General features: G+C 44.5%; 1 protein-coding gene across 1 annotated transcript in view; it reads right to left on the reverse strand.

Annotated features, from left to right (window-relative positions):
• Positions 1-1484: 1484 nt before the first annotated feature.
• LOC147431721 (MAK16 protein-like protein) overlaps positions 1485-22131 on the reverse strand; it is a 57986-nt gene continuing 37339 nt past the window's right edge. Inside the window, exons 8-9 of the mRNA XM_086494228.1 lie at positions 2178-2305; positions 1485-2097 (exon numbers count right to left, since the gene is read on the reverse strand). Of these exons, the coding sequence (XP_086350354.1) occupies positions 2050-2097; positions 2178-2305 (176 nt within the window). The 3' untranslated portion in view covers positions 1485-2049. The remainder of the gene's footprint in view (positions 2098-2177; positions 2306-22131) is intronic.

Consider the following 22131-nt stretch of genomic DNA (forward strand, 5'->3'; position numbering starts at 1 on the left):
AATATAGAACTCAAAATGTTCCAAGGAAGAAAAAAACACACCTCAAGCACCACCAACAATTTTGAAGGAAGATAACAATGATGAGATGGCTGTTGAAGAATTTGAAATTCACAAAATTCAAAGTCTCTAGAGGTAGTAGAGTACAATGTCAAAGATGGTTGGGTAGGAAAGTTAGAAAATACAAGAAGAATGTTAAAAATAAGGGTATTGGCTTGGTTAGATTTAATTTCATGACAAAAGACAGCTTTTGTCTCAATGAAGCAAAATAAAGAAAGAAATTTTGTATTCAGCTCACAATGATCCAATATCCTTATACCTTATGAAAAATCCCATGTTGTATTGAGCATAATTGAGTTCGATGTAAATATTCCCAACTAGTAGACGAAACCTGTTTTCTGCATGTTCATGTCTTCAACAACCAATGATGGCTTTTCATAGTAAACATTGGAAAATTTCGCAATCGAGTGACAACTTGCTGAATCTTTATGTCATGCACTTCTATGATGGAACACATGAACTATCATAAAACAAGTAACTAAGAATGTGTGTTTACACAAAATCTTGGATGTGCTGAAAGGTGACAATCATACATCTTGGACCTTTGATACTATGATAGTGCTTTGCTTCATTCCAACTTTTGGATTGGCGAATACATTCTGGAAGTGTCAGAAAACTCACCAATAAGAACACATGCTTCTTGCAAACCTTCAGCTTGCAAACTGTTTTTCAAGACTAGGTTACTACGACGATTGTTTGCATTATTCAAGATTTATGAAACTACATAAGTACTAGCAGCACTCTTGTCATTATAGAACTACAAATGGATATGCCTAATTGAAGATGGATTGGCCAAAGCTTGGGATTTTATCCCAAGGGCATTTGTTACCTCTATGTTTGTCCCACAAACTTCATGGCAACATCACCATACGAGCATCCATTTGCTATCTTGAAATACTTTCCCTTGAACGAGATAATGTAAAACATGATGGCTGCCATAATCTTAGGCAACTATGGATTTCATGGACTTCTGTGATTCGAATTTACTCATCTAGTTATATAAAACCGAGTAACTTTTTTCTATGTACTTATTTTTTATAGCATTAATTCATGGTTCATTGTTTGTCTCATTTAGTTATTACGCAAAAAAATGAAGAGGGCTCAAATTTACAGGCACCGACTTTAGGGTCACATGCCATATTTCACCTGCACAAATCTGTCTTTACACTCCAAACTTTTGAAAACACGTTGATTAGCAGTACTCCATCTTAACACCCTTGCAAGTCTTCATTGCAAACGTCCTCAACAACTATGTATGAGGATTCTTAACACTACAGCGATGGTCACCACCCCTCTAAATATACAAGAGGAAAAAGTACAAGAAAAAAGCTTTCCAATCGTCAGCATGTGGCACCATAAGCAGCAAATCAAAATATTCATTGAGCTATCTTAATCCTGTGTCATGTCTCCTGATCAGAGCACACACAAAAGAGAAGTTTTTCATTCTTTTTCTTCAGTATAAGGGAAAACAGACGATGGACACTTGACAATTCAAAAATTGTAATATCCTCCAGAATTCCAATACAGGGAAGGGAACAGATGCAAGTAACCCCGACGTTCCATTTACATCAGAAGCCTCAGCATGAAGTGCTGGAAAGCTATAACGGCCGAAAACCTTCAGAGCTCTAGAACACTCAAGTGTGAACCTTGCTCAACCCTCTCTTGGCAAGTACACATGCTTTAAAGCCTATCTTAAATCTCTTGTCCCTAAATACTTACAGGAAATCCCGACGGCATGTCCTGAAAGCATGGCCCATGAGCCGCTGGAATATTGCATAATTCGTGCCGGACCGTCCCTCTCTGCCAATAACCTGAGGACTGCGACACTGGCAGTCCAACTTGGCTAGTGAAAACTTCAATTCCATCGTCAGTTGAGGGCCCTTACAACCTCTTAGGTCCATGCAGTAATAGTCACACCAACAGGCGCCCCAGGCTTCCGTTTACGAAGCTCTGTCAAAAATATCAGGTATGCACACTCCACACTGACCACAGCTATAGTAGCCTTTGCTGCATATCCTCTGGCTCCCCTTCATATTCAATCTGTAAATTTGCAATCAAACAATGTCTCCAATAAGCCAATATCATTTCAATACTTTTACATCATTTCTCTCTAAATTTACCTCAACGTGAGCCTTCTTTTTTCTCTTCTTTGGAAACGTGCTGCTGGCATCTTTATCCAACAATAATGCGGTTCTCTTTCCAGCAGTTGTTTTGACACCATCTTCGAAATCATCCCCGACATCTTCATCTGAAGACAAACCTATAGCAAGTAAGGACAGACCCAGCCAAACTAGATACAAATGCACAAAGGAATACACGGAAAATCTGGCAGACACAAGCTGTGCGCCCGTGTGCGCATGTGCATGAGCGTGCACGCAATCTCTTGCTATGTGAAGAACCTCGTAGGAGCTGCTCTATGCCTCTCAATCATGGCCTGGATGCGGCAACGTTAAATATATACTCATCATGATCTGCAAGAATCTGCAAGAGGGACAAGGGCATCGAGATCTGCAAGAGGGTCGAAATCTGCTAATCATTGTAGCTCTATTTGGGAGAGTCCCATGCACTGAACAATAATGTGCCCTGGGGCTTTGCTGAGGGGTACTGCTCTGGAGGAAATCTGTCACCTGCCTCTATATGGGTCCTCTGCTCCAGTGTGTCGAGCTTCATAATAAAGCATGTCTTATCTGTGTAAATTTAGCAAGAAAATCCCTAGGCATCTTTGATCACTGTAATAAATCACCCTCAGCAGAAGTCCAAAGCCCTCCTAGAGGAGACGATGAGATCATGCCCATATCTCGTAATGCTCCTCTATCTCCGGCAGCATAGTTGCATGAAACGCTGTTCTGGCCTGCTAGAAATGAAAAACAATTCGGATATTTCAAGAAAACGGAGATGGCGTTTCGACCCTGTGGTGCTGCTCCTGCTAGTGATGCAAAGACCGAGGAGGATAATGAGGAGTAGACTTGACGATTTGTGGCATGTAGCCTGTAGTGCCTAGGCTCATGGACTAGTAAGTGAGTCATTTGAGTCTAGGCGTTTCAGACCTTTCAATTATTTATCATCGTACTAAGCCTTGACTATTAACATCGTTTTGGTATTTTGCTTTCATGATTCGTGCATGAGAAGTGCTGTTTCTGGCCTGTCAAAAACCGGGAAACATTTCAAGATGCTTCGGGAAAATGGAGATGGCGTTTCAGGCCTATGGTGCTACTTCTGCTAGTGATGCAGAGGCCGAGGAGGAGGATGAGAAATAGACTTAATGATTTGTGGCTTGTCGCATGTGGGACTGATTTGACAAGTCAGTGAGTCATTTTGAGTCCGGACATTCCAAACCTTTCAGTATTCATGATTGTATTGAACCTTGCCTCTTGATCAGTGTGACATAAAAACGCATTTCACAGCTCCGAAACTCTGAAATGTGCAAAATAAAAAACAGGAAAACATTTCAAGATGCTTCGGGAAACCGGAGATGGCATTTCGGGCCTGTGGTGCTACTTCTGCTAGTGATGCAGAGGCCAAGGAGGAGGATCGTGGCTTGTTGCATGTGGGACTAGCCTCATGGACTTGACAAGTCAGTGAGTCATTTTGAGTCTAGACATTTCAAACCTTTCAATTATTCATGATTGTATAGAGCCTTGCCTCTTAATCAGTGTGACATAAAAACGCATTTCACAATTCAGAAACTCTAAAACGTGCAAAATGTTTTGGCAAAACGGCCGAAACACAAAACTTGTTTCAAGTCACACTTTTCGCTGCTCTGAAACCCCGAAACCCTCGGAAAACTTGTTGACAGAATTGAGACTTTGAGGTTAATACCTTTGTAACAGGAGCTTGTATTCAACTACTTTCTGGGCAATATTTAGCGACATAATGATACACTTTATAAATGAAAACGAAAGAATAGATTTGCATTTTTCCTCATGCAAGATTTGCTTTTTTGTTATTTTCAAGCTTCTCACACACTGGGCACTCGATCTCTCTATCTCTACCTTTGGCTCTCTCATTGTATGCATGTGTGAGTACCTATACTTACTTAAACATGCATGCAGACACCTAATATGTGTGTGCTTATGAAGATAGATGTGAGTGTGCACTGAGTCCATATACACATACAAATGCGCACGCACGCGCAGACATAGACACACACACACACACACACACACACACACACACACACACACACACACGCACACACATATATAGAGAGGGGAGGGATCCCCCCCCACCCCCACCCACCCGCCCACGTGGTAGTTTCTCCTGCATCCGGTCAATGTTCACCGAGCCAGTGGGCAGCCCGGAGAGAGAGAGAGAGAGAGAGAGAGAGAGAGAGAGAGAGAGAGAGAGAGAGATGAAAAATGAAATGTTATATTAAACGTCTTCAAACGGCCAAAATGACCTATGAGACCAAACTAATACAACCTTGGCAGATCTAATAAAATGTCTGGGTACAAAAATAAAATGAAGTGAAGTGAAAAACTAAAATCTCAACTGCTAGATGTGAACTAAGCAACTAGCTGGAATTGTGTAGGATATGAGTAGGGGGGTGAAAGTAGAGACTCGGGGCTAGTACAACACAATGTGGGTGTAAATAATTAATTTATTTACGAGAAAATAGTTATCTAATGAGTTCTATGCACATAGAACTAGCAGTTCTAGGGCCTCAAACTTGGGCCAGAGCACCTCAGAGAGACCCAGCAGAAAACACGTTGAAGCCCTAGTGATTGGGAAAATCGGGTCTTCACTAAGGGGTAGACAGTAGCCTCAGATTTCAGGCTCACAAAATTACGCGCGTCAATGCGAGCACAGGAATGAGATGGGGTCCTTAAACAGTGATCCTAAGGCCCCTAATTATTTTTAAAAGCCTTAGGACGAGTTAGTCAAACTATCCTAATCTTTTGCGTCTAGGCCAAATGGCCGGACAAGTGCGAACAGGTAATGCCGGAACAGTGCCGGTATGGCATTGTGTCGGGGAGCAGCTAACGTTTCCATAAGTAGCATTCATGAGTGCAGTTGTGAGTTGAATTGCACATTTCATTCATAGCCTAAGAACTTTTAAAGTGAAAAGGTGAATGGTTTTTAAGTTATTAAGTGTGCCAAGTGGCACACTTACCAATGCAAAGTGACTCTCACTCTCACTCTCACCCTCCCTCTTCTTCTAGCGCCCCCTTCTTGTTGGAGTCTAGTAAAGTGCAGCCCCTCCCCCTCTTCTCAGGTTGGCTGTTCTCCTACCCCCCCTAATGTGAGCGTGCCCTACGCATTGGAGGCCTCCATTGGAGCTTGAGAGCAGCCCCTTGCCAAATATGTGGTAGCCTCATGCTCCCATTGTCTAAAACAAGGGTTCTCACAATCATAGTCAGCTTTTGGGGAAGATTCGTCGCGAGAAGTTGCAGCACACACTCTCTCTGTAGAGTGCAAAGGTTGTAAAGTCTCTGCTTTCAGCGCCTAATCACCTCGATTAGGACTTTTTCAGCGAAGCACTAATAGAATTTCACTCCTCTCTACTTATCCTACGCCCACGCAAGTTTTGGTGCGATTCCATCGCGAAGAAGGCCTCCATTTTGACGTAGGAGTGCGCACAGGTAAGAATTTCAGGTTATGTGCAGAAAATTACAGCAAGCATGTTTGTGTGCATTTTGCTCGATGCATGAATGATTGCACATGAAGGGCAACACATAGCGGAAGATAGACTCTCCGTTGAGAGAGCTTCCGACAAATTCTGTGGAAGATAGACTCTCCTTGTGAGAGCTTCCAACAAGACTTGCGCAGGGGGGAAGTCCTCTTAGCAGAAAGAGAGTGGAAACACTCTCTCAGTCAGTAGTCAGATCAAAACACAGAAGAATAGAGGACGGGCGATGCCCCATTCTTGTGCTTGTAAAGATTCTCCTGTAGTAATAAAGATATCCTCTTTAGGGGGGGGAGGGGGGGGGGGGGGAGGGAATGTTGGGTTAAAGGCCCAAATGACCCCTTTTATGTACATTTTTAAAGGTTACTAACCTTTGGCCAAGTTCACATTGAACTTACCCACTAACTTAAAAATGGTCCTATACTTTTAATTAAGGAAATGTGAGCCCATTTTTGCTCACTCACTTATTCCCCTCAATATCGTGTAGCGCTCCCTCTCTCTCTCCTTCTTCGATTCATAGCGCCCCCTTCTCTGTAGGCCATCGCCACCTCTTTAAGCACAGGTCCTGCACATCTCCTCGCGCTCTATCACTTGCACACATTGCTGCGCGCTCATCAACTGGTATCAGAGCCAAATTAGGGTTTGCTTCCAAACCTGCAAACGTTGATTTTCAGCCAAGGAGGTCAACTTTCACGCAAGATTTTGCAATTTTATCGCCAAAGGACTCGTCCCCGGACACTAGAGGGCTCCTGGCAAATCAAATTGACCTAAAACAAGGCTGAAATTAGGTCAAAATCAGCAAATTACAGGTTGTGACAGCAAAATACAGGTTTTGTAAATCATGTATTAAGGTGTGGCAACCTAGGTCCCGGCCACCCGAAAACAAAGAAATTGCCAAAAAACAAGTCCCAAAACAGGTGTTTTCAACAAATTTCAGATTTACGCAGGTTTTTGCGAGTGTATTTTTGATGCATCTACATTGAGGAAAGTGCAAATTGATGCAATCTATGCACATTTGACAAGTTTTGGCTATGTATGACCATCTGTGGCTCAATTTTTGCAATTTGACGCTACAAATTGGGACTTTTGTTCATACATGCTTCCAAAGGCTGTGCATTAGCCTTATGTATGTTCTGTGAGGCTAAAAACAACTAAAATTGTTGTTTTTGAGCACAAATTCACTCGCTGAAATTTCCTCCGCATAAATTTCAAAAATTGCTTTTTGTGCCTAAATCGACCCATTTTGTCCCAAATTGCTCATGTGACCATTTGGAGCTGTAGTGCACACTTCTGTAAGGCTATACTCCGGTTTTGGGCATTTTTGCCCAAAAATTCAACGTTGTAGCCCTCTTATTCGTGCATCTATGGCCTCATCTTCTTCGGATGTGAAGAATCTCTTCGAGATTAGGAGGTTCGATGGAACAGGTTTCAACCTTTGGAAAGACAGCATCCAGGGAATCCAATTTCTTACAAGGAGGAGGTTTTGATTGATCTTGAGAGGCTTGTTGTTGAAGAAGCTAGATGATGTTGGCATTTAGTTTGTTACAGATGTGAAGGAGAGCATAGAGCCTATAGTGGAAGACATTTTAGTGCAAGGGATTGTGAAGAGACACTTGAACAGGTAAAGCCACAGAATATGTCGGATGAAGCATGGGTTAGCCTGAACAGGAAGGCAGTTACATACATTAAAATGGCCATGACCGATGAGACAATTATTGATTTGAAAGGTCTCACAAATGCTTTTGATGTGTGGGAGAAGTTAAAGGCGATGTATGAGAATACAACGCTTGTCAACCAAGTGCATTTGATGCGAAAACTTGTTGGCATGCAGCTAGATGACTCCAAGAGCACTGCAGAGCACTTGTCGTTGTTTACGGGTACTTTGTCGCAGTTACAGGATTCAAGTTTGCCTCCTTTTGATGATAAGCTGAAAGCTATCTTCTTGCTTATGACCTTACCTAATTCATGGGAAACATTGGTGGTTTCATTGTCGAATAACCCCAATTTGACCTTTGATGGTGTTAGGGGTTCTATCTTGAATGAGGAAATCAGGAGGAAAGCAAGTGGAGAGGGAGGCAACTCCCCAACATGGTTAGAGGCAGGACAGAGAAGAAGAATGTCTATGCACAAAGGAGTAAGAGTAAGAGTAAAGAAAGGGGAAATGCCAGCAAAGACAAGGGTGATGTGACTTGCTATCAGTGTGGCAAGAAAGGTCACAAGAAACCCAATTGCAGGTACAAATACCGAGTTAGAACGAAAAAGAATGGCGGAGACAAAAAGAAAGAGAAGAAGGAAGTCAAGACAGATGCACAAGATAGCTCAAATGACAAACGGGAATCAAAAAGAGTCTGCTTTCTGTTGGTCAAATGGATATGGATGGTTACAGCATCTTGTTTGAGAGAGGATCATGGAAAATGCCTAAAGGCTCAAGGCTCATTGTAAAGGGCACAAAGAAAGGGACACTTTACTGCATGCATGGAAAGGCCACGTTCGGCAAGTTTATTGCATTGGCTGAAATTAACTCTCACATGGAGTTATGGCACAAGAGGCTTGACCATATGAGCCAAAAGGGTCTTTCTAAGCTTTGTACTTTGAACAAGATTGATGCTAAAGGCACAAAGCTCGACTTTTATAATGAATGTCAATATGGCAAGCAAGTAAAGCGTTCTTATTACTCCGGTGTCTCTCGTAAATCTTGTGTGCTTGATCTTGTACATTCTGATGTATGTAGCATGCCTACTAAGTCTATAGGAGGTGCATGCTATTTTGTCTCCTTTGTTGATGATCATTCTAGAAAAAATTGGGTTTATTTGCTTAAATCTAAGGATGAAGCCTTTGCTGCGTTTAAGAAATTTCATGCATTTGTGACCACCCAAACAGGTGGAAAGCTGAAATGCTTGCGTACGAACAATAGGGGGGAGTTCACAAGTGCTGAATTTAACAAATTTTGTGAAAATCTGGGCATTAAGAGGGAGCTTATTGTGCCATACAGCCCCTCTTCTAATGGTGTGGCTGAAAGATTCAATAGGACACTTTGAGGGTGAGATGCATGCTGTCCACAGCTAATCTCTCTCATGGATTTTGGGGACAAGCTTTGAAAACTGCAATGCATATATGCAATCGATCCCTCACAAGGTGACATCCCTGAAGAGGTTTGGTCTGGCAAGCCTACTTCATATGATCACTTACGCATTTTTGGTTACGAGGCTTTTGTGCATGTTAGACCTAAGTTGAGAAGCAAACTAGATGCCAAGTCCATTAAAGGCCTTTTCATGGGATATGGTGAAGAAGGCTAAATGGGTTACAGGATTTGGTTACCTCAGCTCAAAAGGGTTGTGCGCAGCCGGGATGTTGTTTTTAATGAGGCAAGGCTGCTTCAAAACAATTGTGCCTCAAAGCATGACCATAAAAGGGTCAAATTTCAGCATGACCAGCCACCTGTTAGGCCTATTATTGACCCTCAGGATGCACCACATAGGGCTGAAAATGTACATGATCCAGTGGTGTTTGAGCCAAAAGATGTTGGGCAGCAAATTGAGGCTCCTGAAAGGCATTTGCAACTACGAAACAATGCTGAAAATGGTGCTGAAAATGATGTACAGCAGCCCATTGTTGATGATTTTATCATGCCACCTGATGTAGACCCGTTACCGGATAATGTGGATCATAGGGTGAGGCAGTCTACTTGTCCAAGACGGCCTATGAGTAGATATGATCCCTCTTTGCATTACATTATGTTGACAGATGAGGGAGAGCCTCTTACGTATAAAGAGGCAAAGACATGTGAGCACAACGACAAGTGGGAGCTTGCTACGCAAGAAGAGATTAAAGCTTTGCATGCTAATCATACTTGGGATTTGGTGGAATCGCCCAAAGGAAGCAAGGCTATTCCTAACAAATGGGTGTATAAAATCAAAACAGTTGATGCAAAACCCAAGTACAAGGCAAGGCTACTTGCAAAGGGATATGTTCAAACCAAGGGCATAGACTTTCAAGAAGTGTTCTCTCCCGTTGTGAAGATGACCACTTTGCATGTATTGTTTGCCATAGTGGCTGCCCTTGATTTGGAAATGGACGAAGTGACTTTAGTATCAAAATCGAGGTATCTGTTGACAAAGGAGCGGAGTAACTCCCCTCTTGTGCATCCCACTGCACCAGATCTCCGGCCAAGCTGAATTTTGGGTTCCGTTTGGAGTAGACTATGCTAAACCAAAACATCGAGGTAAAGTTTCACAATCCGAGGAGTATCTGCTAGGTCCTCCTCCATCCATCCACTTCGCATCAAATGCAGGAAAATTCTTGAACTTAACCAAGAACCGCCTTCGGACTTTACCCTTCTTCGTATCATTATGTGCCAAAATCTGTTCAGGAACAAGGATCTCCTCGTTTTCTTCCACTTTGGGTTGCTCATCAGGCTCCCCATCATCAGGCACATCACCCTTAACAGGGTTCAAGAGACTCACATGCAATGCATTGTGAATCCTCCAAGTATCTGGCAGTTTCAATCGGAAGGAGACATCATTTATCTTGTCAGTAATCTAGAAAGGTCCGTAGTATCACATACTAAGCTTTGGAAAAAGCCTCTCCTTTCCCTGTTTCTTTCTTAGGCGTGCCTTCTCAAAAGTAAGAGCACCCAATCATCCTCCTTCAGTTTCCAGTCGCGACAATGGCGATCCGCTGCCTTTTTTCTGTCGTTCTTGAGACTCCTGCAAAGTCTCGCGAACCTTGGCAAAAGCCGTATCCAAATCTCGCGAATATTCATCCGCTTCAAATTTCTAATTTTTCGTGCTCAGGAAGGATGGAACCTTCGCAACAGTTTCAACAATCTCACATGGCATCTTCCCCGTCGAAGAGTGTATCGTGTTATTGTAGGCAAATTCCACCAAAGGTAAGTTCTTCTCCCATTGAGTCTTTTGATCCGAGATACAAGACTTCAATAAATCTAAAATCATTGAATTGGCAATCTTAAATTGCCCGTCAATCTGCAAGTGGAACGATGACGAGAACTGCAACCGCGTGCCAATGTTCTCCCAAATTGCCTTCCAAAACAAACTCATAAATCTGGGGTCTCTATCGGAGACAATCGTCTCAGGCGTGCCATGTAATCGGAAAATCATCGTGATCATGCTGTTCTTTCTGTGCCTTATCAGGGCACCTTGCGGAAATATGTCCATGTTCCCCGCATCCAAAGCACTTCCCCTCTCTGATGAAGCGAGCTCTCTCCTCAGGAGTAAGCTTGGGTCGTGCATCCTTTTTTTTTTCTTTGGGTTGCTCTTTTTCATTCTACTTTCATTCCCAGAAGTCTGTTCGGCTCGTTGTGTCATGGCCTCATCTGTGGGGTAGGTCAGATTGCCAGAGTGAATTGCAAAGCCCCGCTTCGCATGACTCATCAACTCCTGAATAGAAGCTGACTTCTGTTCCAAGCAGTGATCTCGGATCTCTGTAGGTAGACCCAAGATAAACCGCTCAATCTGTTCTCTGAATGAAGAGGCGGGTAGAAAAGAGCTCCAGAATCTTTCACAATAAGAATTCACTGTATCGCTCTTGGTCATCCGGAGATGGTTCCAAGCAGCTCGTATATCTCGCTCAAACTCTTGAGTCAACCAAGAAGAAATAAAAAGCCTCTTGAATTTCAGCCATGTAACTGGCACAATCTTGCTTAATAGAAGCGTGGACCACCAAGTACGGGCATTCCCCTTAAAGTAAGAGGCAGCTCTCCGAATCTTGGAGTGCTCTGAATAGCGTCCTCCCGCGAAAGCGATGTCAAACTGCTGTATAAAAGACAAAGCCTTCGAAGCATGTGAGTATCCTGAAAAAGTATCAAACATGATCGAGTGGCCACCTTCCTTAAACTCTCGGACTTTCTTGCTTTTATCTTCGAGAAAGTCATACTGGTTTGCTTTGTAAAAATTCTTCTTGTTCGCATAAAACTTTCCGTCATCGGAATCTGAGCTTTCTGTAGACGAGTCCTCAGTAGAACTGTCAGTCTCTGGGCGAGATGTAGCCTTCTTTGCCTTTTTCTTGCCCGTTCCGAAGCTTTGTGTCTTGCTTCGCTTTTTGCTTTTTTTCTGTCTTCTTCGCTCTAATCCGAGGAGCTAGAAGAACTGTCAGAAGAAGAAGAAGAAGAAGAACTGGGTACTCCTTCATATCGAACACGCTTCTTCCGTTTCTTTGCTTTGTCGAATGTAGACTGACGACCCAAATATCCCGGGAAGTCAGTACCTTTGTTCTGCTTTTTGCCGTGCTTTTTGCCTTTCTTTTGCACGTCGAAAAGCTGAGCAATCCGTGCATCAACCACGTTCTCAAGTTCCTTCTCCGTATATTTCTTGGAGGCAGAAGGTTTCTTGAGAGCGGGTTTCGGGAGTGGTGTTGTGGTTCTCTGCCACTCCATCTGTACCTCTTCCAAAGAGGTCTGGTTCATATATTTTGCCATCTTCGGGTCCTTGGCAAAATTGAGCATCATCATTGTGCCTCGCTGATCAACTGGCGACGCTCTGTCTCTCGCCGCTCCGCCTAAGTAGGCCAAGGCGGGCCATACTCTCTGCCTGAATCTTCGTTGTGATCCCAACCCGCATCTCCAGATGCAGAGGGAGTCGACTGATCATTGCCTGAAGCCATAGGTGCCGCGGAAAAAAACTTGGACACTCCAAGTCAAGAATCAACCGCGACAGCACCAAATAACCACTTCAAAACAATTCACAGATCACAATAGATTTGCACTGGCTCGGCGGAGTTCCGTACCTAGAGATATTGGCCCCAAAGACTGGCGCCCCTTTCGGTATTTCTTTTTGTATTAATCAATCATCAAAGTACAAGAGAGCGGGTAGGGTTTCACTCTCAGACTCTGCGTCCAGATGCTCCGAGAAGTGAGGCCCTCACCACTAATTTAAAGGTTACAAGGGATGCCCAAAAGCAGAGCCCCAAAAGCTTTTAAAATCAAAAGCATCAGTTCTCTCTCTCTCTTAGAGAGTCTTTTCTCTTTTTTTTTAAAAAAAGCAAAAGCAAAATTCGCGTCGCTCATCATTTTCCAAAAAAAAAAATAATAATAATAATCCGCCTCCGCGATTTCCGGAATTTAGGGTTTTTGGCAAAAATTAGGGTTTGCAGGAATTTTAGGGTTTCTGGCAGAAATTAGGGTTTCTGCTGTCCGCCACGTCATCACTTTGTGACAGATGAACTGGGCTGAATCAACCCCTTCTCTAAAAGCTCGTTGACTTGACTCGTAATCTCTTTCTGTTGGGCTGCACTAACCCTGTATGGTGGTCTATTCGGTGGACTAGAACCTGGCACAAGATCTATGGTATGATTCTCAGGTTTCTCAGGAGGTAACTCCCCTCGCAAAGAGTCCGAAAAACAATCACTGAAACCACTCAAAAAAGTTGACCTGTCTTTATCTAAGGTAGACAAATTAGATACAACTCCAAGTACTTCTTTTGAAAAGATCAAGTACGCAGAAAGATGATTCTTTATTACAGATGAAATAGCAGAAGCAGAAACAACTGGAATAGACTCGCCTTTAAGCTTTACATTAAGGACATGAGTCTTTCCTCTATGTACAAGGGTAATCTTTTTGTTGCGAGTATCCACCATATCATGCAACCTGTAACACCATGGGCTACCAAGTTACACATCAGAGCCCTCAAGTGGCATAATATGAAATTCTTCCGCATCCACATAGCTCTGAATGTGCAGACGAAGCTTCCCCAAAATGGGAGTAACAGGCTCTGAATGACCTCGGCATGCCAAACCTGCTTCCCCTGTCATACCCATCTCCTCGGCACGAATGCCCAACTTTGATGCCAATTCTGGTGATATGAAATTTGCACGGGCTCCTGGATCAAAGAAAACCAGCACCGTCTTGTCTCTAACTTTGCCCCAAGCTCTGCACAGTTCCGTGGCATCTATGTTTGGCTGGTCTCCGACCAAATCTGGGACAAGTCCTGCACCCTGCTTTGGCTTCTTCCCTTTATGATCTAACTTGCCATCCTTATCCTGTAACTTCTTCTGTGGGCATTCATTTGCAAAATGTTCTTCTTGTTCACAAATGTAGCATTTCTTGAGCTTTCCTTTCTTCAAAAGTTTTGCCAGAAAAATGCCTTTTTTGTCCTTGTCCTCGTCCCGAAGGAGATTTAGACTGCTTCTTGGACGTGTCAGCTTCTTCATTGGAGGGCTTCTTTGTGGAAGGCTCAGAAGGCTTTGCTGCAATGTTGCCCTTGGCTGAAAACTGTTTGCCATGGGACCCTTTCTTGTGGCTATTAAATCCATCGGAATCTCCCTTCGACAGATTGCTGGCCACTCTTGCATTCTCTATCAACTAAAACATATTCATGACAGTAGTCTTTGTGCAGTAGTCCCTGGTTTTCTTGGGCAATCCGCAACAGTACTTCTCAATCTGTTTTGACAATGGCACAAACCTGTAAGAGGTAACTAGCAACAGTGCGGCCCAAAACTGTTTATTGTACTCTTCCAGATTCGCACACGGTTTAGCATTCAACTCGTGCCATTCTGTCATCACTTCCACTTCAAAAGTGTTTTCAACCATGTAGGCGCAAAAAGCTGTTTGAATTGGACCCACGTTGTTGGGGCTTGACCCTGGTTCAACAATGCGGCCCACCATTGAAGCGCATTCCCTTTCAAGAAAGTGGAAGCCTTGCGTATCTTCGAAGACTCTGTGAAGTTTCCTCCAGCATAAGCTGCATCGAACTGTTGTATGAAGGTCAAAGCCTTCAATTGATCCTCAGTTCCTCTGAAAGTTTTAAACTTCACTCCCTGCTCACCTTCCTTGTAACCCTTAGGCTACTCAAAGGAGCCACGTTGTCATAAACAGGTGTCTGTAACATTGGTGCTCCATGATTGTTCACTCCAGCACTCCCATCACCTGTTTTACCTCTCATATCTGCATTTTGGGCATATGGCTGCAAAAAACCAGCCATATCAAACTGTGTTCCAGGCACTCGAAACTGGCCATAGGCACCCTGAAAACCTGGTTGAACACCCATGTTTGCGTACATAGGGTTACCCATGCATGTTTGCATTGTCCCGAACACATTCCCTGCCATATAACCTGTGGAAGGTCGAGCCATAGCTTGAAACACCGAACCACCTCCAAAATATCCATGATAAGTATTCGATAATGGAAGGGTCTGACGCATAGCCTGTTCGTTACTCCCTTAACCATTCACAAACGGTTCATGTCTAGCTAAAGCAAGTTGCTTCGGATCATTGGACACCGCTAGTTGCTCAACCACATGGGCTTTCCCTCGAGCATCATGAGTCCTCTGCCCATTGGAAATCTCCTTTTCCTGCAATGGCTCAGTCATGCCCTGTGTAGGAGGCTGAAAACCCTATGTCGGAGCCTGTAAGAACTCCTGCATCCTTGGGTTGTTAGTAGCCAACTGCTGAAACATGTCCATGCAGCAACGCAGTTGAGTTCTAAACAACCTGTCCTCTTCTTAAAGAGTTGAAGGAATTTTCTCTGTGCCATGTGAGGAAGATCCCTCTTCAGGTAGTTGGTCTCTCTTCTCTGCCATAACGACAAGCTCTGTGTTGCTTTCACCCACAACAATCCACGCTGCACTTTTTGAAGAAAAAGTGACTATCCCGTCGATGGAACCATATAACCGGCCTGTACAACGTAGAGGGCGGACTATTTCAATTACCTGTTAACTTTACACAGAGCACTGAGAAGGAGAGAGAACACAGTTGCGTCCAGCGACTAGAATGTCACTGCGCACACGAGACCGACACCCTGTAGGCCCCAAAGACTGGCGCCCCTTTCGGTATTTCTTTATTCAATTTAAGGTAGACGATCCGACCACTTAGTACAAGCTTTCACAAAGCTGTCCAAACCTCGCGAAGGCTGAAAACGTAGGTTTTCGACCTGATTTCGGCAACATAACGACGCAAAAACCCCAGTAGGTCAAAAGCACATGTCTAGGGCAGATTCCCTCGCTATCTGGAAGCTTTCTAGTGAGCTGTCACAGAAATTCAGCGGGCTGTAATTCTCTGTTTTATATTGCCGGGTGCCCAAAAGCCTGTACACGCATTCCAAGGCTCTCACAAGGCTCCCCTGGTGTTCCCTTGCAATTAGGTGCAAAACCTAAACCTGCAGAAAAAAACATAGCAGGCTGGAATTTCCTGTTTCGGATCGTTTTTAGCGGAGAGAACACGCCTACGCATGTCCCAAGGGCTCCCGCACACAATGGGACAGTTTCCCTGTGAATTGGACGAGTTTTCACGCGAGAAAACTCTCCAAACTCCGCAATCTTTCGCAATGGAACTGTGCGTATCTGTTTTATCTGAGTAGCCCAACTAGTGGGGCATTACCATATGTGCCAATGGGGAGAGAGAGATGCAAGAGAGCAAGTCGTCGCGCTACATGAGACAGAGGAGAAGGCAAGCTTTCCATTAAAGCTATAGACCTGCACCCACTACTCACACACACACTGTAGGTCACTTATGTGTAAAAATCCAGCCCCCAGCCTCAAATGGGCGCCTCCTCTTGCTGAGGTGTCTTGAAGGCTGCTCTCCTCCTACCAAGTGTCCAGTTTGCCCTTTGAGTTAATTCCCTAGTTCCTACTGACTTATAAAGTTATAAGTGACTTTCCGAGTGGCCCAGACTTCATTTGGCGCACAGAGGCTTCAGTACTCATCAGAATTCAATGCTAACTCGTCCGACCAATCCCAAATTGACCAATCCAAACTCCCCATGTGGAAAACCTATTCGGCTGCAACCGTTTCACATTGGACATGCAATGTCCACTTGCACCTTTTCAAGGGTTCCGCAGAAAACAAGTCAAAATAAAAATAAAGAAAATATCTAGTACTTATTTACGGAAGGCTACAGGAAAAATACACCGCTTGGTAACACCAGCCGTCGTGTCGACCACAACCTGCAGCCAGCCCTCCTCTGTTGGAGCCCCAGGCTCAGAGGGTGGCACTACCTGTGTCCTATGTGTCTCTGCTTGCTGCTACTCGCAAGCCCTTGAAGGCTGGGGCTGGGCCTCGGCCTGTGGTGTAGGTCGGGGCCTCCTCCGTGGACACGCCTTCTCAAGATGGCCCATCTGTCGACAAATGAAGCACTGATTTGGGAGGCCCGAATACTCCACGCTCTGTTTTAACCAACCCCCACTCACCCGAGGAAGTAGGATGACCTTCGGGAGAGTGTGGGTGTCCCTAACCAGAACGCGAATTGAGGGAATGCCGGCCGTATCGACAGCTACTGAGACTGTCGTGCGAGGTGTCTCCAAGACAATCCCAATCGTTGAACCTATCCTAGACAAAAGTGGTAGGTACTCCCTCCGCAAACCAAGAAAGGAGACGGAGATGGGAAGGTCTGTCTCCTCTACCAAAACATTTGAAGCAAGGTCAAAACCATGTCTCCACTATCGAAAGTGGGCTCGAACTGCTCGGATGGTCAAGGGGCTCATGGCGATGACCTTGGACGCCATCTTGGAGGTCTCAAACTCAATATGATAATAGCCTCATCCGAGGAACTGAACGTCCAAGATCTTGCCCACCTCTGCAAGAAGGCGGGCCTGGAGAAGGTCACACAGCTCTCCTCTGCTGGGTCTCGTGTCGAGAATCTTGCAGATGACGGAAGTCACCTGCAGACAATCCACCTCTGCGGCTAGGCTCGCTTGCTCTGTCGAAGTGACAGCAAGTCGAATGGTGGGCTCAGCGGGGTCGGGCGATGGGATTTCATCATCAGAGTCCCTCTGTGGCGAAGCTTGAGCCTCCATCTGTGTCTGCTACTGTGTCGGAGAGGAAACGGATAGAATAATTTCTCTGCAAAAAAGCCCCGACGAGCACTGTCCAAAAACCAGCACTGCCAGAGTCAATCGAAAGAAACCTTCGGCGCGAGAATGGCAGAGAACGAAGAGAGCGGGGGGGGGGGAGGCTGGAAATGGCAATGGATGAGGGCAGCGGGCTGGCAGTGGCAGCGAGTAGCAAGTGGCAACGGGGCAGACAGGGGTAGCGCAAGGCAAGGGGAAGGCGAGGGGCAACGCATGCGCAACAGGGATTGATGGCAGCGCAAGGGCAGGGGAAGAAAGGGGAAGAAGGGGGGGGGGGGGCGCTGGCGAGGGAGGGACTTATTGAAAGTCTGTCCTTTTTATGCCTTTTACCCTCAGTTTGGATGTATACTCTTGGAGCGGTCAGCAACAGTACTTTCTGCAGATGCTGGTTGTGCGACTTGTGAGTCGGTTAGCTTGAGGAGATTCTTGATGGAGCTAGATTTACTTTGAGCAGACAGCATAGTACATCTTGGACGTCTTTCGGGGGTAGTGATTGGATGATACTATGGTGCCTTGTATTGTTCAACCTCAGAGTTCAGTTGAAAATATCCTCGTCTACGAAACCTGCTCTTTACAGTTGCAGGTCGCTCACTCCAGCTCCTTGGACCCCTTTCCCGTCCAGGATCTCAGAGGGGGTGTTAAGAGTTCATTTTCCTGTTCGATGGTAGCTTCAGTATCTCCCAGGGCCAAATTAGGGAGTGAGGGTTGTTTTGTGGTTGTGCACGTCACAAACTGATGACGTGGCATGACCACCCGAGCAGGACCAGATGATGTGGCAAGTTGTACGGAGATCCCGCAAATTGCGCTAACATGTTGATGTGGCTACTGTACCGATTTTTGCCAATTATATTGGCTGCTTTTTGGGCAGTTTTTAGAAAAGATGATTTTGGGATTTGATTGCTTTTGGGGCACCCCTTGTAAGAATAAATAGACCATTGGGGCCTCACTCTGCAAAGCATCTGGACGGAGAGTCCAAGAGCGGAGGTCCCCCGGGTATTTTACTTCGCTCAAGCATTAATATAAAAATAAATAGCGGAAGGGACACCAGATTTTGGGGCCAATACCTCTCGGCACGGAATTACACCGGGCCTTGTCGACTCAAATTTTAAAGTTGTGAAGTATTTTAAGTGATTATCTCGTACGTCATGCCAGATTTCCGACTTGGGTGCCAAAGTCTGTAACAGTGGTATCATAGCACAACCTGTTTCTCTTCTACCAGGAAATTTGATCCTCTTACAGCGACACATGTGGATTCAAACGACGAATCCTGCAAGAATCGAACCCATCCAACAACTCCGGATCGGGTGAAAGTATGGAAAATTCGAAGGGACAATCAGAACAAGAGTCACATGCTTCAGTTTGCAAAGGATCCCCACAATGCCAAATGTTTGACCCAGCACTCGATTGATAAATTGCATTTGCATTGGCAGAAAGCCATCAATTCCCCAATGAAGTCAGCCCTCAAGAAACCTCCTTTTCCACGAATGGTTACTGAAGATGAACTTGAGGACTTTGTCGAAAGACAAGTCAACCAACTTTTGGGGGCAAGGAAGAAGCAACTGAAGAAACCCAACAAGGGAACTCACTACCCTGGTTATTTGGGCCGAAAATCCTCTTTTGTGAATGCAAGAAAACAGAAGAAGCATTTACGCTTCGAAGGATTGTCCAGTTTGTCCTTATCTTCTTGTGACAGCTCGAACAGCTCATCCTCTTCTGACTCAAGTGATAAGGACAAACTGACTCAAGGCTTGTGAGATAACTTGCTTTATTTTTAATGCTTTTGATTTTCAGCTTTTGGGGCTCTGCTTTTGGCATCCCTTGTAAACCTTTATAAGTGTGGGCACGGCTCCCACTTTGCAGAGCATCTAGACGCAGAGTCTGAGAGTGAGACCCTCCCACTCCCTTGTACTTTGAGCACAGATTTAATACAAAAAGAAATACGGAAAGGGGCACCACCAATCTTCGGGGCCAATATCTCTAGGCACGGAACTCCGCCGGGACCGTGTCGAATCAATTGTGAACTGTGAACTATTTTGAAGTGAATCTCTGTTGTGTTGCGGTAGAATCTTGACTTGGAGTGTCCAAGTTTGTTACAGTGGTATCAGAGCGCGGCCGATTTCTCTTCTACAGGGAAATCCGATCCTTTTCTCGCGACACTTATGGATTCAAAAAGAGATCAGTCCACTTTCTCTGCATTTATAGATGCGGGAAGAGATCACGAAGAAGATTCTCACGAGTATAGCCCGCCTCGGCCTACTTAGGCGGAAATTGAAGAGATGAAGCCTCAACAATTGGTTGACGATGCGAAAAAGATGATGATTAACATTGCGAAGGATCCCAAATTTGCAAAATTTTTGACGCAAACATCCTTCGACGAAGTGCACTCTCAGTGGCGGAAGGCCACAGAACCACCCCTCAAACCGGCACTCAAGAAACCTCCTACTCCGAGGATGTTTACAAAGCAAGAATTAGAAGAGGTGGTCAATACGCAGATTACACAACTTTTTGACACAACCAACAAAGCCAAAAAGCACGGCAAAAAGTAGAAGAAAGGAACTGACTTCCCCGGTTATTTGGGTCGTCAATCTGCTTTTGCTTCGGCAAGAAAGCAAAAAAAGCATGTCAAATTTGAAGGAGTATCCACTTCTTCTTCTTCTTCTTCTTCTTCTTCTTCTGACAGTTCTTCTAGCTCTTCTGACTCAAGCGAAGAAGATAGTAAAGGGAAAAAGCGAAGCACAAAGCAAAGCTTCAGAAAGGGCAAGAAAAAGGCGAAGAAGCCTAAGTTTCGCCCGATCTCTGACAATTCTACAAAGGACGTCTTCGAATAGTTCGAACTCCGATGATCACAGATTTTATGCAAAGAAGAAGAATTTTTATAAAGCCAACTAGTATGACTTTCTGGAGGATAAAAGCAAGAAAGTGAGAGAATTTAAAGAAGGTGGACAGTCAATTAAATTTGACACTTTTTCTGGATTTCGAGATGCTTCGAGGGCTTTGGCCTTCATACAGCAGTTTGATATAGCTTTCTTTGGAGGACAGTACTCAGAGCACTCCAAGATTCGGAGGGCTACCTCTTACTTCAAGGAACATGCTCGAACATGGTGGTCTACTCTTCTATTGAACAAGAAAGCGTCAGTTAAATGGCTGAAATTTAAAAGGCTTTTTATTTCTTCTTGGTTGACTTGGGAGTACGAACATGACATACGAACTCCTTGGAACCATCTTCGGATGACCAAGAAAGATACCTTGGACGCATATTGTGAGAAATTTTGGAGCTCTTTTCTACCCGCTTCTTCATTTAAGAAGATCTCGTTTAAAGAACACATTGAGGGTTTACCTTGGGACTTCCTACGGAGATCTGTGACCACTACTTAGAGCAAAAGTCAATTTCTATTCAAAAACTGATGAGTCATGCGAAACGGGGCTTTGCCATACACTCAGGAAGTTTGACTTACCCCACAGATGAGATCATGACACAGAAAACCGAGCAGACTTCTAAAAATGAAAAAAGAAAGAAGAAGAGCCCCCACGATCAGAAAGATACGGATGCACGGCCCCGGCTCACTCCGCGGGAGAGAGCCAACTACATCAAAGAGGGGAAGTGTTTTGGATGCGCGGAACAAGGACACATCTCCGCGAAGAGCCCTAAAAAGGCACAGAAAGATCAAGATGAAGAAAGGCCAGAGAGTTCAAAAGCGGCTGAGGAACGTGGACGGAAAGGCAAGATCAAAGCATGACTGGTTCCAGATTGCATGGGTACTAACCCAAGCACGATTGATGAGAGTACAGAACTTTGCCGAGCTTGGGGCAAAATGAAAGATCAAGAAGCCCTGATTTTCTTTTATGGAGGAGCCAACGCCAACTTCGTTTCACCTAAATTGGCGGCACAGCTCGAAATTATACCCGATCGGACAGGACCACTAGCAGAGGCAGTTCTAGCGGCACCCGACAGGGACGTAGAAGCAAAACACCATGGTCGACTATCGGGCGAGAAAAGCGACTTTGACTACAGAAAAGGGCCGAACCATTAAAACTTAAGGGCGAGTTTGTCCCTATCGTATCGGCTTCGGCCGTTTCAAAATTAATGAAATACAGTCTGTCTGTTTACTCGATCTTTTTGAAAGAGTTGAATGATGATCATAGGACAAATGTGTGATCTAGGAAAAGAACGCCAAGACTTTCTCCACACTCATGACGATTGCTTTTCTGAGGGCCTGCCAGGTGAGTTTGAGTCGTGCCCAGAATGAAGAGATTCTGAACCAAGTAAAAGACCTCTTGGAAAAGGGTCTTATCCAGCCGAGTACTTCACCTTACTGCTCTCCGGTGTTGTTGGTTTTGAAGAAAGACGGATCTTGGAGAATGTGCATCGACTATAGAGCTCTCATTGTAGCAGCTAAAATACGCGTATTCTATTTAGAAAATACACGACGTCCCGTATTGAAACGTACAATACGTCTCATAACGTTTTTATATTCTAACGTTTTTTTGCTCAAAACGTATGTCTTTTTCTAATTGATCAATTGTGTTTTAGAGCTTCATGGTACTTGTTTATGTATGCTATGGCTTAATATTGAAGAGTCATTGAGGAGGTCCATAAACCGCTTCATTTGTTATTATTAAAGTATCATATCGAAAAAAGTTCACATATTTTAT

Source organism: Adiantum capillus-veneris, chromosome 21, assembly GCF_014529385.1.
Source record: "Adiantum capillus-veneris isolate H3 chromosome 21, ASM1452938v2, whole genome shotgun sequence".
Taxonomy (NCBI): domain Eukaryota; kingdom Viridiplantae; phylum Streptophyta; class Polypodiopsida; order Polypodiales; family Pteridaceae; genus Adiantum; species Adiantum capillus-veneris.